At 40.0% G+C, this 20,439-nt stretch overlaps 1 protein-coding gene across 1 annotated transcript in view; it reads left to right on the forward strand.

Annotated features, from left to right (window-relative positions):
• The window catches only part of ARHGEF28 (Rho guanine nucleotide exchange factor 28), a 275,217-nt gene that overhangs the window by 236,993 nt on the left and 17,785 nt on the right, over positions 1 to 20,439 (forward strand). Inside the window, exons 31-35 of the mRNA XM_054578492.1 lie at positions 375 to 475; positions 3,279 to 3,317; positions 3,412 to 3,459; positions 8,074 to 8,559; positions 9,918 to 10,218. Coding sequence (XP_054434467.1) covers positions 375 to 475; positions 3,279 to 3,317; positions 3,412 to 3,459; positions 8,074 to 8,559; positions 9,918 to 10,218 — 975 coding nt within the window. The remainder of the gene's footprint in view (positions 1 to 374; positions 476 to 3,278; positions 3,318 to 3,411; positions 3,460 to 8,073; positions 8,560 to 9,917; positions 10,219 to 20,439) is intronic.

Genomic DNA, 20,439 nt, shown 5'->3' on the forward strand with positions numbered 1-20,439 from the left:
GGGGCCTGTTTTCAATTTCACCCTCCCCGGGCGGCTTTTTCCTATTAGGTGAAAGTGAGATGGAGAGTCTACCCTCTCGGTATCACCACCATCACACGAACACCTCTCGGCAAGAGAAGAAGAAAAATAAAAAGATGGGCGATAATTGATGCCGTTTGTCAGTCTGGTATCTATTAGCGTGTAAGCTCCCTGGGGGCAGGGTCTCAGCGTTTCTCTGTGCTACTTTAGCACCTCATAGGGGAGTATTTGATACATGTGATTTTATGGTGTTCGTTATTTGGAAATATGGGTCAGCTGTGTACAAAAGACCCCCCATCCACTGGCTGATGTGTGATGATGTCCTTTTTGTTTCTGTCTCAACGGTGTGCTTCCAGCACTAGTCACAGAAGGGACAGCAGGAAGAGGCTGTTGGGATGTGGATCCCGGGACCCAGGGTGTGGGAGCTGACTTGGCGGTCTCTGATGCAGGGGAGAAGGTATTGTGAACTGATTTGTTAGTAACTGGCACCGGTTGCTTTGCGTAATGAAATAACCTCACGTCCTGGTCTGTCCGTGGCCAACGGGAGTAGAGATGTGTTTTCCTGAATTGTCCTCAAGTTCAATATTCATATTTATACCTTCTGACTTATTTCTTCTTAAAATGTTCTTGCTCTCCCTATATCATGTAGGTGTAAACGAAGAAACACTTGAAACGTTATTAAAAAGATTTAAAACTCAGTGTTTATTTGTGTGTCTGCTCTCTCTGCTGGTCTCACTTTCACTTTCCATGCTGAAGCTCTAGCTTTCACCCCCTGCACTCAGTGGCGCTTGGCCAAGGGGTGGCCCTGGGCATGGGGGCCGTTAAGCATCCAAGCGGCCCAGAAGCGGCAGAAATAATTTTGACCTTGGAATATTGCTTGCTTTCCTCCCTCCCTCCCTCCCTCCCTCCCTCCCTCCCTTCCTTCCTTCTTCCTTGGGGCCTCTTCTTTTTTGACATTCTATCCATGTTAGTTTTAACACTCTCTTTTAAAAATTAAATGTGCGAGACTTCCTATTAACCTCAAATGAAACCAAAATGTCAGAAATAGAGAGGGAATAAGAACACGATTCTGGGAGGTGACTAGTGGGCCTCCCCAGGATTATCTGGGCTCAATTTTATCTAAAATCGAATTAGGTATATTGCCAAATACCAACATGTGTTAATGTGGGGAATGACATATGTCAGGACTTTGTATATGTAACATCTTATGTGTATTTTTGTATAAATATGTAAATGACTGAGAAACCAACTCCAAAGATATTTTTTAAGTCCATAGTAAAAGGTGGCTGTGATTGAGTGTTTAAAATTTCATAGGCCAAAATGAAAATAGGAATTCAATATTTTACTCCACTTCTTCTGACCATATGCCTTCTAACTTATTTCTTTTAAAAATGTTCCTGCTTTCCATCCTTTTCAGTGGAGACTTCACTTTGAAGTTTGTAGCTTCCAACTGCTTCTACCTTATTAGAGAGAGGAAGGGGAGTGGGTTGCTTACTAATAGTTTTCTCTTGATGGAAAGCTGCCTCCCACCCCTAAAGTCTTTTCCTTCCATGATTCAGTCACAGGTAAGTGAGATGAAGTGTCCAGGTTACTTGTTGGATGAACTATTTGGAAAATTTGCCATTAATAAGGCGTTTTGGTAAACTAAATGAACTGACAGGGCAAGATCACTTACAATTAAACTTTCAAAAATATATAATGGATATTTTGTAATTAAAGTCTTTAATAAGGTGAGGTTTTTAAAGAAAAAAAATTCTTAAAAATTTTAAAAATTACATTTGTGACCCAAATGGCGAAATATCCTGTGTGTAAATCACCAACTGTAGCTCTGAAAACTGACCACCAGGTGGCAGATCAACTCCATTAAAAAGATGATGTTAAACTCCTGTCCTGTATCAAACATGGTGTGGTTCTTGGAAATAAGCAACCATACGTAGTAGCATAACTCAATTCATTTCCATGTTTCCAATTTTTATACAATATAAAAACTATATATCAAACGATCTTTTTATTACAAAAACCATGGAGTGTGGAGCAAGAACAGAACCAGAAATGCAGAGAAAATTCCAAAATTAACTACGGAATGGCGGTCCTTAGCCCCTGTTTATCTTCCTTCCGGAGGGTTGGGAACAGATCTAAAGACTCTAAATTTCATTTTCTTTTTCCAGCCTTTATCCTTCCTCTATTAGAGGTGCTGGCTAATAATGAAATTAATTGGCAATGTAGGGGAAGGGATCTGTCTAGGTCAGCAAGACATCGTCGTCAGTTTGAACTAATTGAATTTAATAAGTCCAGGGTTACCTGAGCACTAACAGCTGTGGTTTCCATTGAAAGCGCTCAGGCAAGAGCAATAGGAGACTTGAGGCTCTTGGAGGGCAAGGAGTCTGATGACCTTCCCCAGCATAGGGTGTAGAACACACACTGGGTGCCTGATATTTATTTATAGAAGGGAATGAGTGTCCATTCCCTGCCAGGCGGGTTTGTGGATAGAGCACTGATGACACAGATGAAATCCTGCTATTCATTGGCTTACATCCTAGTGAGAAAAGACAGCCAATAAATGAATAGACAAATGTTCACTTCAACTTGGAAACTGGAAACCTTCACTATCCACATGTGCCCTTACTGTGTGTGTAGAGAGACCCTGTCCCCCAGGAGCAGAAGGTCCCTGGTTGCCTCATTTGGGGCCTCTGCCAGTGGTGGGTCTATAAGGCAATCATGGAGGGGCAAGTTAACTCTGAGAGGTAGGATCTGGAGCCGGTCAGCTTAATGCTCCCCTTTGGGCTGCCTCTGAGTCCGGTTTCTTCTGCCCACCACTGGCTATTTGGACTTTGTGAATCTCAAACATTGAGACAGGGAGCTGGAGAGTCAGCATGATGTTCTCTAGCTTCCAAATCTGGCCTGGGAGACAACTTCAACCTGGGCCCAAGAGAGCTCAGTTTACAGTGTGGTTTGTGCAAGGTAAATATTGTCACTTACTGAGAGTGTGCAGCGTTTCCTTACCATCATCTCATGTTGTTTTAAGGAATGGCTGGGTGAAAAGAAGCCATGCTTCTCAAATACCGAGTTTGCACAGAGGGCCTTTCATTAAGTAATCGTTCAGTCCTGTAGGCTTTGATGTCTTGGGGGGACAGACTCACTGTAGAAGAGTTTGGAGACAGTAAAGTGATTTACCTGAGCTCATACTTTTGGGAACACTAGAGTGCAGCTTTTCAAAAGTAGAATGATTATTCATTTTCTTATGTTTTTATGCATTTTAGGTGGAATATAGAAGTTTTCCAGGTTCTTCACAATCAGAGGTGAGCTAAGCATACCTTACCTATACCGCCATCCTCTATTTGTGCATAATAAATGCTTTTTCAAGAATTTGACACTTAGGATCTTGTTTTTCAGATTATACAAGCAATACAGAATTTAACCCGTCTTTTATATAGCCTTCAGGTAACTACACTCCTCTAATTTTTGACCTTGTGAACCTTTTTCTTAATGTAGTTCACTTTATTTGATGATTCCAAGACTTTAAAAATTAGAACACTTGCAAGGCAGTGTAGTGCCAGCCCCCACTGTGACTCAGTGAGATGTGTTGAACGTCACCTGGTTTTGTCATCATGAGGCAATACCACTACTACATTTTATACCAATCTCTTCTGAAACCATAAAACAGTTCATATCTTTAAAAAATACTGGTGACTATGACCTGGCTTGAAGTTTACAATGAAACCCTTAGGTGAGTGTAGCATGACTTCACATTTTCTGGTGAAAACTCAAATTCACGCCTAAACTTTTTTCACTTCCATATGTTGGCTTTAGGCCTTTAGAGCAGTTAAATAATTCATATGCTCCTTCATTCTTTTGTTTGTTCACCCACCCAACATTTACTGAGTGCTCTCTCTGTCTGGGTACTGTGCAGAGGGATGAGCATACAAAGGCAGAGGACACAAAGCCTGCTGTCAAATGACTTGATGTCTGTCAAGCAAAGACAGGCATAGACATCACCCTTGCATTTAAGATTATAGGTTTGGATGATCCCTGCGGCCAAACACAAGAAAGGCTGAATACATCTAATTGCTTAATTTTTGGATTAAAAATATTTTTAAGAGGTACCAAAGCCATGGTTGTGTAGTAGACAAATTTGTAGAAAAATCTGAGGATACAAATCCATAAAATAAAATGACTTGTGATTCTGTAGAGAGAGTTATTGTCATGTTGCTGTACCTCCCTCCTGTGTTTTAGAATCATTTTACATGTAGCCTTGTAAAACGTACCTTCCTGTGTCATCAGCCGTTACTCTATAGTACAAGTTTTAATGCTTATATAAGGTTCCAGTCTATGGACTTTATCCAATTCCTCATAGTTTATCCTTTTGTATTAATAACACTCTAGTGATCTCCTTAACACACTAATTTCTTTGAACATATCTATGTTTGCTTAGGATCAATTACCAGAATTTTTTCTTTAGGTTTTTAGTAGACATTGCCAAAATAATCAACACCCCTTTCTATTTCTGAGTTTGAAAATTGGTCAAGGTATCTAGATTATCTTAAAGTTTTTGGATCGCTGTTAATATTAAACTTTTTCCTTACTGGTTTATTACCAGTCATACTTCCTATTTCATACCTGTTGAATAGTAAAAGAAACTAAAATAAAGTCTGATTTTAAGTTTTCGCCAGAAAAACACCGAGTCCTGTTACATTTGATGCTTTCTTGTTTGTGCTTCACTGCATCAGGCCTCTCTCCCCTCGTTCTGTTGGTCATCTTCTGCCTGTTCTTGCTCCGGTACCACTATCTTAATTTTTAAAGTTATAGATTACGTGTGCATATATGACAGTGCTACTGGTTTCCTCTCATTACTTTTCTGTGCTTATCTGTATAATCTTTCATAAGAGCTTTTGACTTACTGACAAGTTTCTTGCTTTTCTGCCAAGTCTAGTAAAGTCTCATTATGCGGGGTGGGGCAAAAATAGGTTTACAGTTATGAGTATGCAAAACATAGAGTTTATTCTTACATTATTATTTATCAATGATTGCATTGTTTTTCACATGAACAACTGTAAACCTACTTTTGCCCCACCCTGTATTTATGAATTCAATTGGGGAGAATTGGCACTTTTGCAATAATTAGTCCTCTTTTCTGAGAACATGTTGTTAGTCATCTCTTATTTTATGCTCTGCTGGGAAACTTTGTGATTATCTTCATGTAGGTACTGTGTTTTGTTTTGGTTTATTTTGTTTTTTTCTAAGTTTATTCCTAGATATTTGTTTCTTTGTTCCTATTGCAAATGGAGTACTTTTTACTATGTTTCCCCAATAGTGGTTGTTGATAATAAGGGTATTGATTTTTAAATGTTTATTTTGTAACTGGCCACTTGTTGAATTTTATTTCTTGTTTTAATAGTTTTTCTATTGATTCTTTGGCATATATCAGATAGAAAGTAAAAATTTGAAAATAATGTTATTTTTACTATTTTTCAACAATTTTATCAGTTTTATTTTCTTGGCTTACTGCTATGGCTAGAACTTCTGAAAATATATTAAATAACAGTGGTGATAGTAAGCATCCTTGTCTTGTTCAAGATTTAGTGGCAATGCCTTTACTGCTTTACATTAGACATGCTGATCTGGGGTAGATGTTCTTAGAGACTGGATGTATCATGTAAAACAAATATTCTTTCCTTTCAATTCTGAGAGGGGATACGGTTTGAGTACAGCTCATTAACTTTGGGGAGATGAAAACATTGAGCATCCCAGCCTGTGTTGCCCGATGAAAACACTCACAAAGTCCTGTGTTTTCTTTTCAACTTTGAATGCAGCCCTATGTGGACTCAAGTTTCAGAAAAGTCAGGTGACCTACCTAAATGACCTAACTTTTGCAACTCATTAGATCGAAGCAACATGGGATTCTCTTAAAGTTTTGAGCTGGTCTAAGGATATGGGCTCTGAGAGATTTCTGTTCGTGGCTGTCATCTTTTCTGAAGCTGAATTTCTTATGCATGATTGGAGTTTTTACATAAACATTTTTGAATCAGATGAAAATGAAATTTGATCCCTACATGAGGAAAGCAGAGTTAGAGATGAGGTACGGGCAAAGCAGAAAGGAAAGGCCACAGAGTTACTCCAGCAAAGAATAGTTAAGAGAGAATGAATTGGGTATTTCCCTAAACTTGAGAAGCAAATGTTATTCTCTGTTCTAACAATCAAGGTTAAGTGTGAAAATAAATACTATGCAATCTTAAAATTCCACCTCTATGCGAAGAAGAGAGTGGTCTTATCCCAAATACTAAGTATGGTAGCACTTAGGTTAACTGTGACCCTTACATGAGCACTGTCATGGCCTATGATAGTTTCGACAAGTAAAATATTGGATTTTTGTTTTACTATACTGATGTCCTTAAGATTTGCTAGAATTAAATGGTGATGTATAGTCTACAGTTTACTTACCAGGTCCTTAGAGTCCTGAATGGCTTATTATTTCATATTTAAAGATCAAAGTAATTAGTATGTACCCTGGCTGGTGTGGTTCCGTGGATCGAGTGCTGGCCTGTGAACCAAAAGCTTCTTGTCGGTTTGGTTGCTGGGTCGGTTCCCGGTGAGGGCACACGCCTGGGTTGTGGCCAGGTCCCCAGCTGGGGGCGCATGAGATGTGACCGATGGATGTCTCTCTCAGCATCGCTATTTCTCTTTCTCCCTTCCTGTCTCTCTAAAAGTAAATAAAATCTTAAAAATGAAAAGTAATTAGTACTTATTCTCAATGACCATTGTTCTCTTTATAATAACTTCTAAAAGATATTAATTAAATGTTTATGTGAATTTGAAATTTCAAGAATTCCTTTCAAGTTTAAAAATATGAATTTTATTTCAAAAGGCTCCAGTAAATACATTTTTGAATCTTGTCCCAAGACAATTACCAATTTAAAATATGAGTATACCTTAGTTTTTTAACTTTCAAAAGTTAGGGAGCTGCTGATTTCACAAAGAACTAATAATAGTCAAATCCCCATCTTTCCAGCATCTGTTGCATGGACAGTTTTTAAAACTCTTAGGAAAGAAAAATGTGAATTTATCCCTAGGAGAGTAATAATTTCTCATAATGAGTCAAAACACATGCACATATACCCAGTATGTGGCCATTTTCAATTTGTCCCTCTGTGCTTCTTTGCACTTTAAGTGGGAACTTTTAAAATTAAAAGCTTCCAAGGGCATTCACAGAGATTTTTTTTTTTTTGTTTTGCTCTATTTTGTGGAATCCTTCCAAATCTTGGCAATTATTTCCTGTGATGCTGCCAAAGTTTTCATAGGCAGATACCGTAACTCAAAATGTTTTTTTAATCTAGTTGGTAATGTCCTCTGGGCTTGAGAGTATCTGTGTTTCCTTAATCATTCCTGCCTCCTGTTAGCAATCCATTAAATGAATTTCAGCTTAGTGTTTCATGCAGGACCCTCCTACTATAATACAAAGAAATAACAGTAAGAATACTAGCTTTACCACTTACATAATGCTTACAAGCCAGGTCATAGCACCTAAATAAGATATTAGCTGCTATTCCTGGGCATTGTACTATAAAAAGGTTATTTACTGAAAGTCTACAAGTGGTTGACTTTTATTTTTGTGTCTTCATATATGTAATGTAGCTTAAGTAATTTCTGGTTTGAAATGCAAATAAAGGAGACTACCAGTTTGTATAGTCTTAACTTCTCATGAATTCTGAAAGAGCATGAGACATAGAACAGGAATGCAGAGTCTTGTGAATTTATGTACCGAATTCTTATTCAGAAAGTTTGCTTACATAATATCCAAAACCCAGCAACAAACCCCATTTCCAAAAGTAGGGGAGGGGGTATTGCTTTATTTCTTTTGGATATAAATTCCCAGGCTATACCACAGGGAAATTTCATAGACAAACCCCTGGGAAGTGCGGAGGCTGGTTTTTGGGGTAACTTAGAGAAAGGGCAGCAAGAGAAAAAAATCTGGTCATGATTTTTTGCATTGAGAGGTAATTCCAACCTGAAGTGGGAACAACATGGAAGCCTTTCCCTTTTTCCCCTCTGCTCTGCCAGGCCGCCTTGACCATTCAGGACAGCCACATTGAGGTCCACAGGCTGGTTCTGCAGCAGCAGGAGGGCCTGTCCCCCGGCCCCTCTCTGCGAGGCAGCCCCTTCCTGGACCAGGACAAGTCCCGCACCCTGGAGAAGCGGCGTGAGGAGCTGGCTAACATCCCCAAGCTGCAGCACCAATTCCAGCAGGACCAGCGGCGCTGGCACCGCCGGTGTGACCTGCAGCGGAGGGAACAGGAGGCCAGGGAGAGCCGGCTGCAGGAGCGTGAGAGGGAGTGCGAGTCACAGGAGCAGCTGCTGCGGAGGAGCCGCGGGGAGCTGGACCAGCAGCTGCAGGACTACCAGCAGGACCTGCAGCGGCTGCGGGAAGGCCAGCGCCAGGTGGAGAGGGAGCGGGAGCGGGTGCGCGCCCAGCAGAGCCTCCTGTGCGGCTGGAAGCACTGCCGGCAGAGCAGCCTTCCCGCCGAGCTCCCTCCGGGAAGCACGGAGGTACGATCTCCTGATTTCCCGTGCGCGCCAAAGCAGAGTCCAGGGCAGCTTCTTCAAAGACGGGTTCACTCGTGCCCATCCTGTCTCTTTGCTTCTTGTGAACGTGCTCACAGGAGTTACTCAGTAGGCAGGTAGCAGAGGAGGGGATCGTTCAGAGGCAATGCATATGCATTTTGATTTGAAATATGGAAACTGGAAAGGCCTAGACCCTGATGGATCATGGGCTCATGGTGGACTGAGACGCCCTTACCCAAGAGAAGGCGGCCAGAATCGAGCTGTCCCAGTGAGACCAAGCTTGTCCTGGAGGTTCACTCACCGTGAGGACATTGTCCCTCCTGTAATTGAAGGCCCTCTCTACACCATCTGGTCTTAGACTTGTGTACAGGTGCACCTCTTAGTAGGTCAGTTAGCTGCTAATGTGCAGTACAGGTCCTGAATTTATCAAGCTTATGCTCTTTTGGTCAATTTGACATAGTAAATTCAAAATCCCCTTTTACTAATAATGGTTAACATGCATATACTAATTAAGGACTAAAACCTTTCAGAAGATTCTGTGTTCTCTAACCATACTTGACAATTCCATTTGTCCCAGGAGTTTACTTTGCTGTGCTTTATGCACATATATGCTTCTTATTGATAAATACATAAAGTCGTAAAAGTTGATAAGCTTGTAAGAAGGATTTGTTGAGCCCTGGCCAGGTGACTCAGCTGGTTGGAGCATCATCCTGTACATCAAAAGGTTGCGGGTTTGATCCCCATCAGGGCAAATACTTAGGTGTTGAGTTTGATCCCCAGTCAGGGTGTGTGAGGGAGGCAGCCCATCATGTTTGCCTCTCAGACGGATGACTCACTCTCTCTCTTTCTCTCCCCACCCCATCCCTCTCCTTCTTCCTTTCTCTCTCTCTAAATTCAATAAACATATCCTTGGGTGAGGCTTTTTTTTTTTAAAGATCTGTGATATCTAATTTGCCTTTCAAGTGGGCTAAATTATACCTCATGCAAATACATACATGCACGAATATGTTTTCAGCTTTTTTATTTAGCAAAAGTTAAATAAAAATGCTGCTCTCTCAAAAAGTGGAAACATTCGAATGTCAGAAGAACTACTGATTGTTTTATTGTGTGTGTGTGTGTGTGTGTTTTTTTTTTTAAAGCTATGCTGTGCACAGCAAATTGAAGGTTTTGGTCCTAGCTTATCAAAAAGGGGATGGAAGGGAGGAGTCAATGGTAATATTCTTCTTGACTTCATTCTTATTAAAATGCTGACTGTTAAATTCTATTAGGAATAAATACTTTATAAAACTTGTTCAAAAGCCTGGAGAAATTATTATTATTATTTTTTTAATTTTCTTACACAGGTAATGGAACTTAATCGATCTGAGAGTTTACGTTATGAAAATTCATTCTTCATCAATGAAGCTTTAGTACAAATGTCATTCAACACTTTCAACAAACCAACTCCATCAGCCATCCACCAGGATACCACTCACCCCCTCAATATATCTAATTCTGACTTGGCAAGGACTAGTACAAATCAAGTAGACCTCAAGACGGACGTTTCTCAGCCCTTGGATGTCAACCATGAACTGTGGACAGCCGCTGAGTCCTGTCATCAGATATCCCCTCTCCACCAAGGCAGCGAGGATTCTTGTAAAAATGGTAATTAACACTTTAAGCATCATCTGTATAGTTTCAGCAAGAAGCTGTGTCTCTGAATGGTTGGCTCTTCTTTAGAGTGAATCAAAGTGGGCCCTAGAATGGGAATAAATGGGTGCTGATGAGCCAGAGTTTGTGGCATAAACTTTTCTTTGGGGCAGTCTGGGGACCACCATCATTCGTGAGTAGCGAGCTGAGCTAGACCATGGCTGGGGGCCTACAGGAGGCCAGCGTGTTAGGACCAGACAGGGTTTCCAGGCCTGTGGGTCACATGAGAACTTTCTCTTAAAAGTGAAGCAACTTGATATTTATTCCTCACAGTAGACCCTGCTACATCCAGATACACATATTTGTTGACCCTCAGAAATAAAAGATATGGACAGGCTTTGTGGTAGGACTTTATTGTCTATCAGGGCAATTTCCCATAACATTAGTAAAACCTGTGCTGCTATTAAACACCCACAATGAAACTGTTAACATCATTTGTCATTGTAAAAGAAAGTGTTGTGTCTCCATAAGTACCTCGTAATAACACAATTTGCTAATCCCATTAAAGCATTTGCCAAATATCAGTGAAAGGCAGCTCATGTTACCAACTCCACATGCATCCAAATGATTTAAATTTAAGTCTATTATAAATTGTTTTCCATGGGGTATGAGGTAGGGAATGAGAAGAACTTGAAACCTCTCTACCAAAAAACAGATGGCATGCAATAGAATAAACAAATGGCTGGCCACATGGATGTGAAATAAATCACCAACAGCAAAATGTTTCAGAAACATAAAACAAGCAGCAGTACGGAAATCTTCAGAACTATGCACAGATTTGCTTCCATGCTTGATATATATTCTTAGTTTGTCAGTGAGATAATTTTTCAGCAGTGGAAAGTTTTAAAGGTATTCAGCTTCGACAAATTATTACTAATCCAAAAGATGTGGATATGTAGCAGTGGGTAATTCTTTATCGTTACTGCTCCACTTTCTTATTTCCTGTCAGCATATAGGAGAGAATGAAATGGTACTTTAGGATATCATTTCAAATATTCTTTAAATAAAAAAGATACAATGGAATATTTCTTTGGGATTAAATAAAATGAAGAGTCAGGACGAATTTATAAAATGTAACCACTGTAACACTGTTTTGCAACTTTAGCATAAAGGAAATCCCTCTGCAGAATGCTTTTTCTAGGTACAAGTTGCTTTGCTGTTTTGATTCATTACCTTGCTATTTCCAGCGCCTCAGACGTTGTTGTCAGTGAGCTTTTGCATACTGGCTGTGGTATAATTCAAAAACTCACTTTGAGTTAAACCACATTCAGTTTTTGTTTAAAAAGAGTATTTCTCTCATACTTTTTGTATATCTCCCATCTCTTTCTGTTGCCTTGTGCTTCAAACTAGAAGGCTTTAAACATTTGGCAGCACATTTGCAGGAGATAGAGAATGTACTAAAGAAATAAACAGTTGATTATAGACAAAATCAGTCTCTCCACATGTAAGGAGTTAGATCTAGCCCAGCAAAATGCTGAGAAAAAGTACTTACGCTTCAGACAATGTGTGTCCAGCGTAGGCCAAGGACACTCGGGGCATTGACAGAGGAGAGGAAAATCAACTTTGGCCGAAATCTCTCAGGAACATCCTGGTGGGTGTAAGGAGGGATTAGATCAGAAATGCAGTCAGTGTGTGCTGTTAAGCACTGGAGTTTTGCAACTAGTCAAAAAACCCTATTTCTGTTTGTTTACTTAAGCGTGATAAGCGCTTCCTGGAGAAGAGAAAAGAAAGTCAGAGATTAGGAGGTGATAGGGAAGTGGAATGAAAATTGGATATATATTTTTAAGAGGCTTGTCAGGGCCAGATAAAATTGTTCAAACCATGCCATGCCTTCGCAGCTCATATAATTGAAAGTAGCATGAATTTCTGTTGCTTAAGCCACCCAGCCTGTGATTCATTATTATGGAAACCCTAGCAAGACCCTGCCAGTGCTCTCGCTGCATCATGTTCGGGTGGGCACTGGGCTGGGGGAAGCAGGCCTCGGGTGTGCTGGTGGCGGGGACAGTCCATGTGCTGGGGTCAAGGGCCGTGCGGGGCCGCCGCCCCCTGCTTTCACACGAGGCTGCTGAATCTTTGGGTGAGTGGTCATCGGGGGCCACTACTGAGGACCCATATGTCACAATATTCTAGCTAATACGATCTGTCCCTAATATTCTTTTTCTTTAAATTATTTTTGATTGTATTTTCTTCCATTACCACTTATCCCCCTTTGCTTCTAATATTCTTGGTTGGTGTTTTGTTAAATGTGCGTTTAACCAGGAGTTAAAGTATGCCCCCCGCATACATTAATGCTGCACTGAAGATTTCACCTGCTGGGCAGCCCTAAGGTCAGCTGTCTTCAGGCAGCTCCTTACAGACTGGCTTGTTCCGTCCTCTGGTCCAGTACGGGCTGCACGGGACCAGCTCAGATCAGTGGGAATGTGAATTTCTGGAACAGCCTAAGCCAGATGGAAAAAATTGTCTGTAAATAAAATTCTCAAATGCGTTTAGCTGTCACCTCGACTGGAATTTTCATCGGTTTGTTCCACCCATCCTCACCAGACGTTTTGCTGAGCTCCTTGGGCTCTGGCTGTAATTGGTGTTTGAACTGCTCTATCACCACGGCTTCCACCCGCAATTACATGACACTCACCAAATTTCAAGTGCGCACTAGGGCTTTGCATGGAGAGACTCACTTAATGCAACAACACACTGACATGGTTCCGTTATTTCCTCCACTTGAGAGGGGAACTGAGGTGCGGAGAGGTTCAGAGACTTGTCCAAGGTCACACAGCTGCTAAGCAGCAGAGCCAGAGCAGGGGGTGGGGAACACGGCTCTGGAGTCCATGCTCTTAACCATTACACCATGAACTGCTGATTTCTAGAAGCTGTTTCGAGTTATACTTTTTAAAGAAGTTGGAGTAGAAATAAAATAAATCCTGTTTAATGCCTAGCAGGATGTTCACGATTAAGAGCTGGGATGATGGTTGTTTCCTTTCCCTCCCTTCCTTTAATATTCCCATTTGGAAAACATTCCTCAGTCTTTTGGGTTCCAGTGGGCAATGGTTACACAGGTCCTGAAGTATCTGCAGATACCACGAATGCCCTTGAGCTTCGCTCTCCCCAGAGACACTTTGTCTTAAGGATAGTGTCTCCAGTGATGCCTAATCATAGCCCCATGTTATTTGTAAATAATTTTTGAGGTAGCACTTTAAAGAACTTTACTCTCCAGTTTTGGAAGTTGTTTCTTGAACAAAATTATTGGATATTTGAATATTAAATCCAAATTGATGTTTGGTTTTATGTACAGAGGAAGAGGTGGTTGGTTTAAGAACTTAACCTGTACTCCTCCGAGGGACATGAGTGAAGAGTACAGAAAATGTAAATTTTTTTAAACAATGTAGTCCCTGTAGGGAAATTGCTATGTAACTGGCCCCATGAAATGTTCAATTGCATTACTTTTCTTAAAGGCAAAACAAAAAACAAATAAACACTTTATTCCTATGAGTTTTTTTTTTCTTCTGGCTTTAGAATTCTCGAACTATTTAGTCAATGCATCCATTTGTTTATAATGTTTGAGTTTTTCATTAATCAACAGAATAAACTCTTATAAGGGTGTCCAACCCAGAGCCCACGGGCTGCATGCGGCCCAAAACAAAATCAAGAATTTACCTAAAACCTTTTATTGCTCACCAGTTTTTGTTAGTGTTTGTGTATTTAATATGTGGCCCAAGATAACTCTTCTTTTTCCAGGGTGGCCCAGAGATGCCAAAAGGTTGAACACCCCTAGCTATGAAAAGTAACCCGAAATCTTCTTAGTCCCTTTTTCAGTTATATTTCTATCTGCGCCTCAATATTTGCAGGTTACCTTAAAAAATTTCTCTTTAGTGTAGTTAAAGCATTATGGTTTCACCATGCATGTGATAAAATTTAAATCAAGAGCCAAATCTTATGAGTTAGTCATGTAGATATTAGAAAAAGATAATAACTTTATTATGTTTGAGTTCCAAAAGACTGTTTCTCTTTATTACATATTAGAACCTGGTGCCCACCAAAATAATTTCAAAATTCAAAGTATTGTATTCAGAATATTTTATCTTGGCAATGATTTTAAAAAATACATATAGACAACTGTGTTAAACTTTAAATGACATTTTTTTTCTTTACATATGGAAACAGAATAGAAAATTCCCAAATGAAAAGCAATGCTGTAGTTAGTATTTAAGTAAGTCTTTTAAGAAGTGAGTATATGATAATTTCTAATGTTTTACAAATATTCCATAATTCAGAACTGGCTCCTTATTTGTGTAATCTGTGTGGAAAGAAGCTTTGCCAAAGACCTTTAGGCAGTTTCCCATAAAACTGAAACTGGCATTAGATACTATAAACTTCAGTGACAAAGGTGTATTTGGAAAGGGGAATGTATTAGTCTGCTAGGGCTTCCATAATAATGAACCACAGGCTGGGTGGCTTAAGCAACAGAAATTCATTTCCTCAGTCCTGAAGGCTAAAGTCTGCGAGGGAGGTGTTGGTAGGGTTGGTTTTTCCAAGGGTCTCTTTTCCTGGTGTGTAGAGGCTTGCCTTCTGTCTGTCTTCAAGTGGTCTTCCCGGGGTATGTCTGTGTCCTAATTCTACCTTCTACAGATACCATTCATATTGGATTAGGGCCTACCCTACTGACCTCACTTAATTAGCCCTTTGAAGGCTCTATCTCCAAATACATTTCAAGGTAATGGGAGCTAGGCTTTCAATATGGGTATTGGGCGCGGGGCATAGTTTAACTCTTAGCACAGGATAGAATGATTATTTTTCTCATTGCAATATTTTTAGGTGTCATGAAGGCTTTAATTTTTTGTATACATATACCAAAGTTAAACCATAATTTACCTACGTTGTGAGCTGTTTTTAACTTGTTTAGGAAAGTGAATTAAACTTTGTTAAAAAATGGCGTAACAGTAATATTGTGATAAATATATACACCTGTATGTTTATAGACATAGGTGTCTGTCATCAAGCCTATGCCAACTCATAGAAATTATCGCAGAAAATACTGAGTCTGGAGATTCATTAGGCTATATTTCCAAACCTAGGCCTTAATTGGGAGCTTTGGGAATACTGAGCTCTCTTTATGATTGGGAAGGATATTAGATGCCTGTATATTGGATTGCTTAAATGAAACCAAAGCTGAAGGGTTGGGAACATTTGTTATGACATCAAATTATTATTCAGATATATTTATGGGAGTTTTTAGATGTCAAAATTGGGAAATCATTGGGTAACTCTTCATCATCTAGAATCTTGACTAGCACTTTGGGTAACATTTTAAAAGAAACCGTAATATTGCTTGCTCTCAGTAATCTACATCTTGACAAGAGTATAAAGGATTGGGCTCAGAGGCTTAATTTTAATCTTTCTCACTGACTAGTGTAGATGATTGACTTTCTCCTTTTGCAGATTTTGTACCAGGAAAGGGAAACATGCCATTTGCTTGTATAGCTTGGTGAGCCACGGGTGCTGCCTGCCAACTTCCTGATTGCATAGTTCTCTGGGGGCAGATTGACTGCGCGAGCCAACTGGGCCAGGGCCATCCCGCCTTAGCGCACTGAGCCCAGTACACAGCAGGGGAGCAGAACCGGCAGGTGGGTGGATTCGGAGGCAGCCAGCCAGCCGTGTGGCTGCCTGTTCATCCCCACCCTGGGCTCCAGTTTGGTGTGAACAAGCTGCTGAAGTAGGAGTCCACTCAGGACAAAAGATTCCAGAGGTTAGGCCTGGCCTTGGGTTTTATCCTTAGCTTAAAACATGAAAAACATGTATATATATACATGTACATATACACACACATATGTGGTCTATGGGCCACATATTGGACTGCTCTAGTACAGTGTGGCTTTTATTCTCAATGTGATTAAGGGTTGGGTTTGGAAGGGAAGTTTGTAACTATTTACATACCAAACATACCTAAAGGATAAGGCTTGCGTCTTTCAGTCTCAATGACTCGTGGGATAATGATTCGAAACTGGCAATGGAAGCACCGCCCTGTCCGCACATCAAAATGTGGGGACAGTCTCCTTCCTTGTCGTTATGTCCAGCCAACCAGGGAGATTCTGATTTGGGGACTTGGTTAAAATGTGGAGTGTTCAGCTAAGGACTGTTATTTTGTACTCAAAGAATGAGGAGTGTTATTTTGTTTCCCTATGAAGACTACGACCATCTGGTTCAGTGGCTGGCAAACTTTTTCTTAAAGGACCACAAAGCGAATATTTCAGCCTTTTTGAGCCATCGGGTCTTTGTGGAATATAGTCAACTCTGCCCCTATAGCTTGAAAGCAACCATAGGCAATGCATAAAGAATGAGATTCGCTGTGTTCTGGTAAAATTTATTAATAAAAAGAGATGATCTTACATTTTTTTCTCCTCTTAAATTGAGGAGGTTATACTCCTTCTGGTTTAGAAATGTCAGCCCTTTTATTGTATTATTACATTAGTAATTCACCCAAAGGTGAATTTACCTACTTAGCTACCCAAAGGTGAATTACTAGTATAATGTTTATATGGCACTTCACGTCATTCAAAAACACATTGAATTCATGTTTGCATTTGCTCTTTACAACAGTCCTGTGAGACCATGTTTATTGTCTCTGTTTTTCAAATAAGGCAGCTTTTTTCTTCCACCTTTTATTTAGTCTCTGAAAAAAAAAAATTGTATCTAGAAAAATGGAATTAAATGTACTGGGTAGAGTTTAAAGGCTCATGGCTTAAAACTTGGAAAGACTTCCCCCTGACTCCAGACCCCTGCATCCTGTGATGGCGTTGTGGAGGGCACCCTCCAACCAGGAGGCTAGCAAGAAGATACGGGAGGTGGGGTCAGTTGCTAGAACGTGCGAGGCAGCAGGGCCTTCAGGAGAGTGCAGTGAAAGTATGACCTCCTCTGTTCAGAGCTTCTGATCTGGTAGGGCTTGGCAAAAACCTGCAGATGTCTATGCCTGACATGCTCCTTAGGGGATTCTGAAGCAGCCAGCACCTCTCCCTGCACCACCAACCCGAAGTTGATATTAGAGAACCTCAGTTCAAACACTCACTCAGGCTCTTATGGCTGCCTGAGGCCTAGGCCTTAATTTCCCATCTGTGCAAAAGAGAAGAGAGGGTTAAAAGAACTAAAGAAAAAGAAAAAGAAAAAAAAAGCCTAGCATGTCCCAGGAACCAATGAACATTGGCTTTTTTCCTTTGTACCTTCTGGAAATAATTCATTTTAATTGTGATTCAGGGGTGGCCTGCTGATAAAAATGAGAGTATCTCCTAAATGTCAGCAGGAAGCCAGTAGTTTAGAATATGATTTTAAAAAGGCAACTATAAATTGGGGGATATTTTACTCAGAATGGAAATGTATTAGAATATAAAGGGTAACTGCCCTTCCGTGTTGGAGGCGTTTGTTAGCGTATCACCAGAACTGTTCGGGGGAGGAAGGACTGAAAGCAGAGCATTTTCTTCCATTTGTTCCTCTCTATGGGGGAAGAAGTTGCCTCAGTCCACCATGTTTTCTGCACCAAATGTGAGAAATTTGTGACAACAAGAAATTTCTTATTTCTTATTTGTGTATCTCAATTTGGGATGTAGAGCATCTATAAATACAGAACACCCAACCCTCATTGATTGCATTATATCAATATAGCCCCCCAGGAAACCTTCTAATGGTATGTCGGTTCTTTGAGTAGTCTTTCCTACTAGAAAGAAAAAGTTGAGAACAGCCAATAGGAGTACTTTGTCTTAAACAATTTCTCACTTTAAATTCTAAAGTTTTGTTTTGGTTTATGACCTTAATCTCTTTTTTGAGTTTGGTTATCCTGAATCAATCTGTCCTTGTTAGTCCTGGATAAACTGATTAAAAAATAGTAAGGTTCAGAATCGCCAGGAAACATCTCTTATTAGCACCTATCATAATTGAAATTAATTACATGTGTAATAATTTACGTAATGTCTGTGTGCCCCACAATAGAATAAGCTTCATGGGGGTAGAGAACTACATGTATCTTCTTTAATTGCTCTAAGACAAGCACCAAGCACAGTGTTTGGTATACAGTGAACATTTGATAAATATTTATGACATGAACGAAGGTGTTAAGGTTTGCACTCTTTAGCAGAAATGAAAGCAACTGTGAGCGTGCGCCAGGCAGCTTGACTCCACTGAGGCGCTAAGAGGGGTTGAGAAAAGCTAGGGGAGCTATGAAGTGGGAGGGAGGCTAACACGGGCAGCCCGGCGAGCGCGGCAGGCTAGCTAATGGCTTGAGAGAGTTTCAAAACTCAGGTAAGGTGGGCATAGTGTGATGGCATTTTTTTTGTTTATTTATCTTCGGCATTCTACACTATTTTATGTTAGTTTCAGGGATACAGTATAGGGGCCAGACAATTATATAATTTTTGAAGTAATCCCCCTGATAATTCTAATACCCTTTGACACATACATAGTTATTACTGTATTATTGACTATATTCCCTATGCTGTACTTCACATCCTGTGATTATTCTGTAACTCCAAACTTGTACTTCTTAGTCCCTTCACCGTTTTTACCCAGTACCCCAACCCCCTTCCTATCTGGAAACTCTCAGTTTGTTCTACCTATGAGTTTGTTTCTGTTTTGTTTGTTTTGTTCTTTAGATTTCACATATAAGTAAAATCATATGATATTTGTCTTTCTCTGTCCTACTTATTTCACTGAGCCTATACTAGATGACATTCTTAAAATGGCAAGGTAGGTGCAAGATTGTTTGCCTTTAATACCTTAGTGGATTCTAGGTAGCAGACTTTAACAATGACCAACTTTTCTTTCTCATTAATGTTGAAGTAAGTTTGTTTACTGAGGTACAGTCCTGTTTATCAGTTTGATACAGGTAATCTGTGTACAACTCAAGAGAGTATCTTTCTGTATTACTTTTAGATACAAATGGAAAATGGAGTTAATTTTCCATTTAGATCATTGCACATGTAGTCCTGTATGGCCATGTGTAGCAAATAAAAACTTAAATGTGTTCTCCATAAAATGCTTTAATTTATTCTAAACAAGTAGAAATGCATCCATTGCTGTCATTTTAGGAAGATGACGCATAAGCAATTTAGCATTTAATTGTTGTATCAGTAACTATTAGTCAACCTATCTGTTCACTGGGGTGTTTTTTAACAATACAGTAGCTCAAACACCAGTAAATTAAACATGGGTAGTTAGCTCAACATCAATGAAAGACTTTCGTAAACCCTTTTTCTTCTGTTAAATCCTATTTAACAGACCAGTGTATCTCCCCAGGGAAAACAATTAGTATTTGTTTAGTTAAATACGCTCTTAGAATGTGAGCCAGTTTCCCTGGCAGGACATTTTACTTGTCAGCTTTAAAATATTGCCTGAAATATCACATATTCATTATAGCAAACTTTAAAATTAAGTGTGGTGGCATCTTAAGAAATGTATCCCTTTGCTTTACCCCAGACGGACTGAAAGGCACCGTGTGTTCTCAGTTGGTCAGTTCCCAGACAGCTGGCTGAGGGGAGAAGTCTTGTCCTGTTGTTCTGCTCAGACTTCGAGCCAGATGATAAATAAGCCTGTGCCTGAGTTTTGATCTGTGGAGACGTTAATTTGCCGTGATAAATCCCTGTTGGGTTTCCTTGGATAAGGGGCCAGGGTATCTATCCTCTTTCTGGATGAGATATTAATTCAATTTAATTTGATATGTTAATGCTTGGTTTGAAAATTTACTAAGGAAAAATGTAGTCTTACAAAGTTTCCAGTTATGCAGGCTAGGACTCTGAGCCTTTGCTGAACAATTTCACAGTAAGGCTGTACAAAGTTATTTTCATGGTGACTATTTTCCACAATTCTCTTTGTGCAAATTTCGTCACACTACTGCTTCTTCTCCCTATAGCACAACATGCAGAATGCTTGGATTAAATATAGAATATGTGGATCATCCCTGCAGAAATGAAGGAGACTGCTTCACTGGTGAATTGAGGCCATTTTGGAAGGAATGGTGCTGTAAGGCTTTGGAAGCAACATTTACAAGCAAAACATTGGCAGAGTTAATTTTATTTAATGACCTGCTTCCTACCAGTGATCTTGGCACCCTGTGCAGTGATTTGCAATCAATTAATCATACAGAATGTTGTAAGACTGCAATAAGGGCATTGCACTCTGAGCCTCATAAATCCACCAGCA

Source organism: Pteronotus mesoamericanus, unplaced genomic scaffold, assembly GCF_021234165.1.
Source record: "Pteronotus mesoamericanus isolate MK-2021 breed Mesoamerican mustached bat unplaced genomic scaffold, CSHL_Meso_final contig_50, whole genome shotgun sequence".
In the NCBI taxonomy this organism is placed as follows: domain Eukaryota; kingdom Metazoa; phylum Chordata; class Mammalia; order Chiroptera; family Mormoopidae; genus Pteronotus; species Pteronotus mesoamericanus.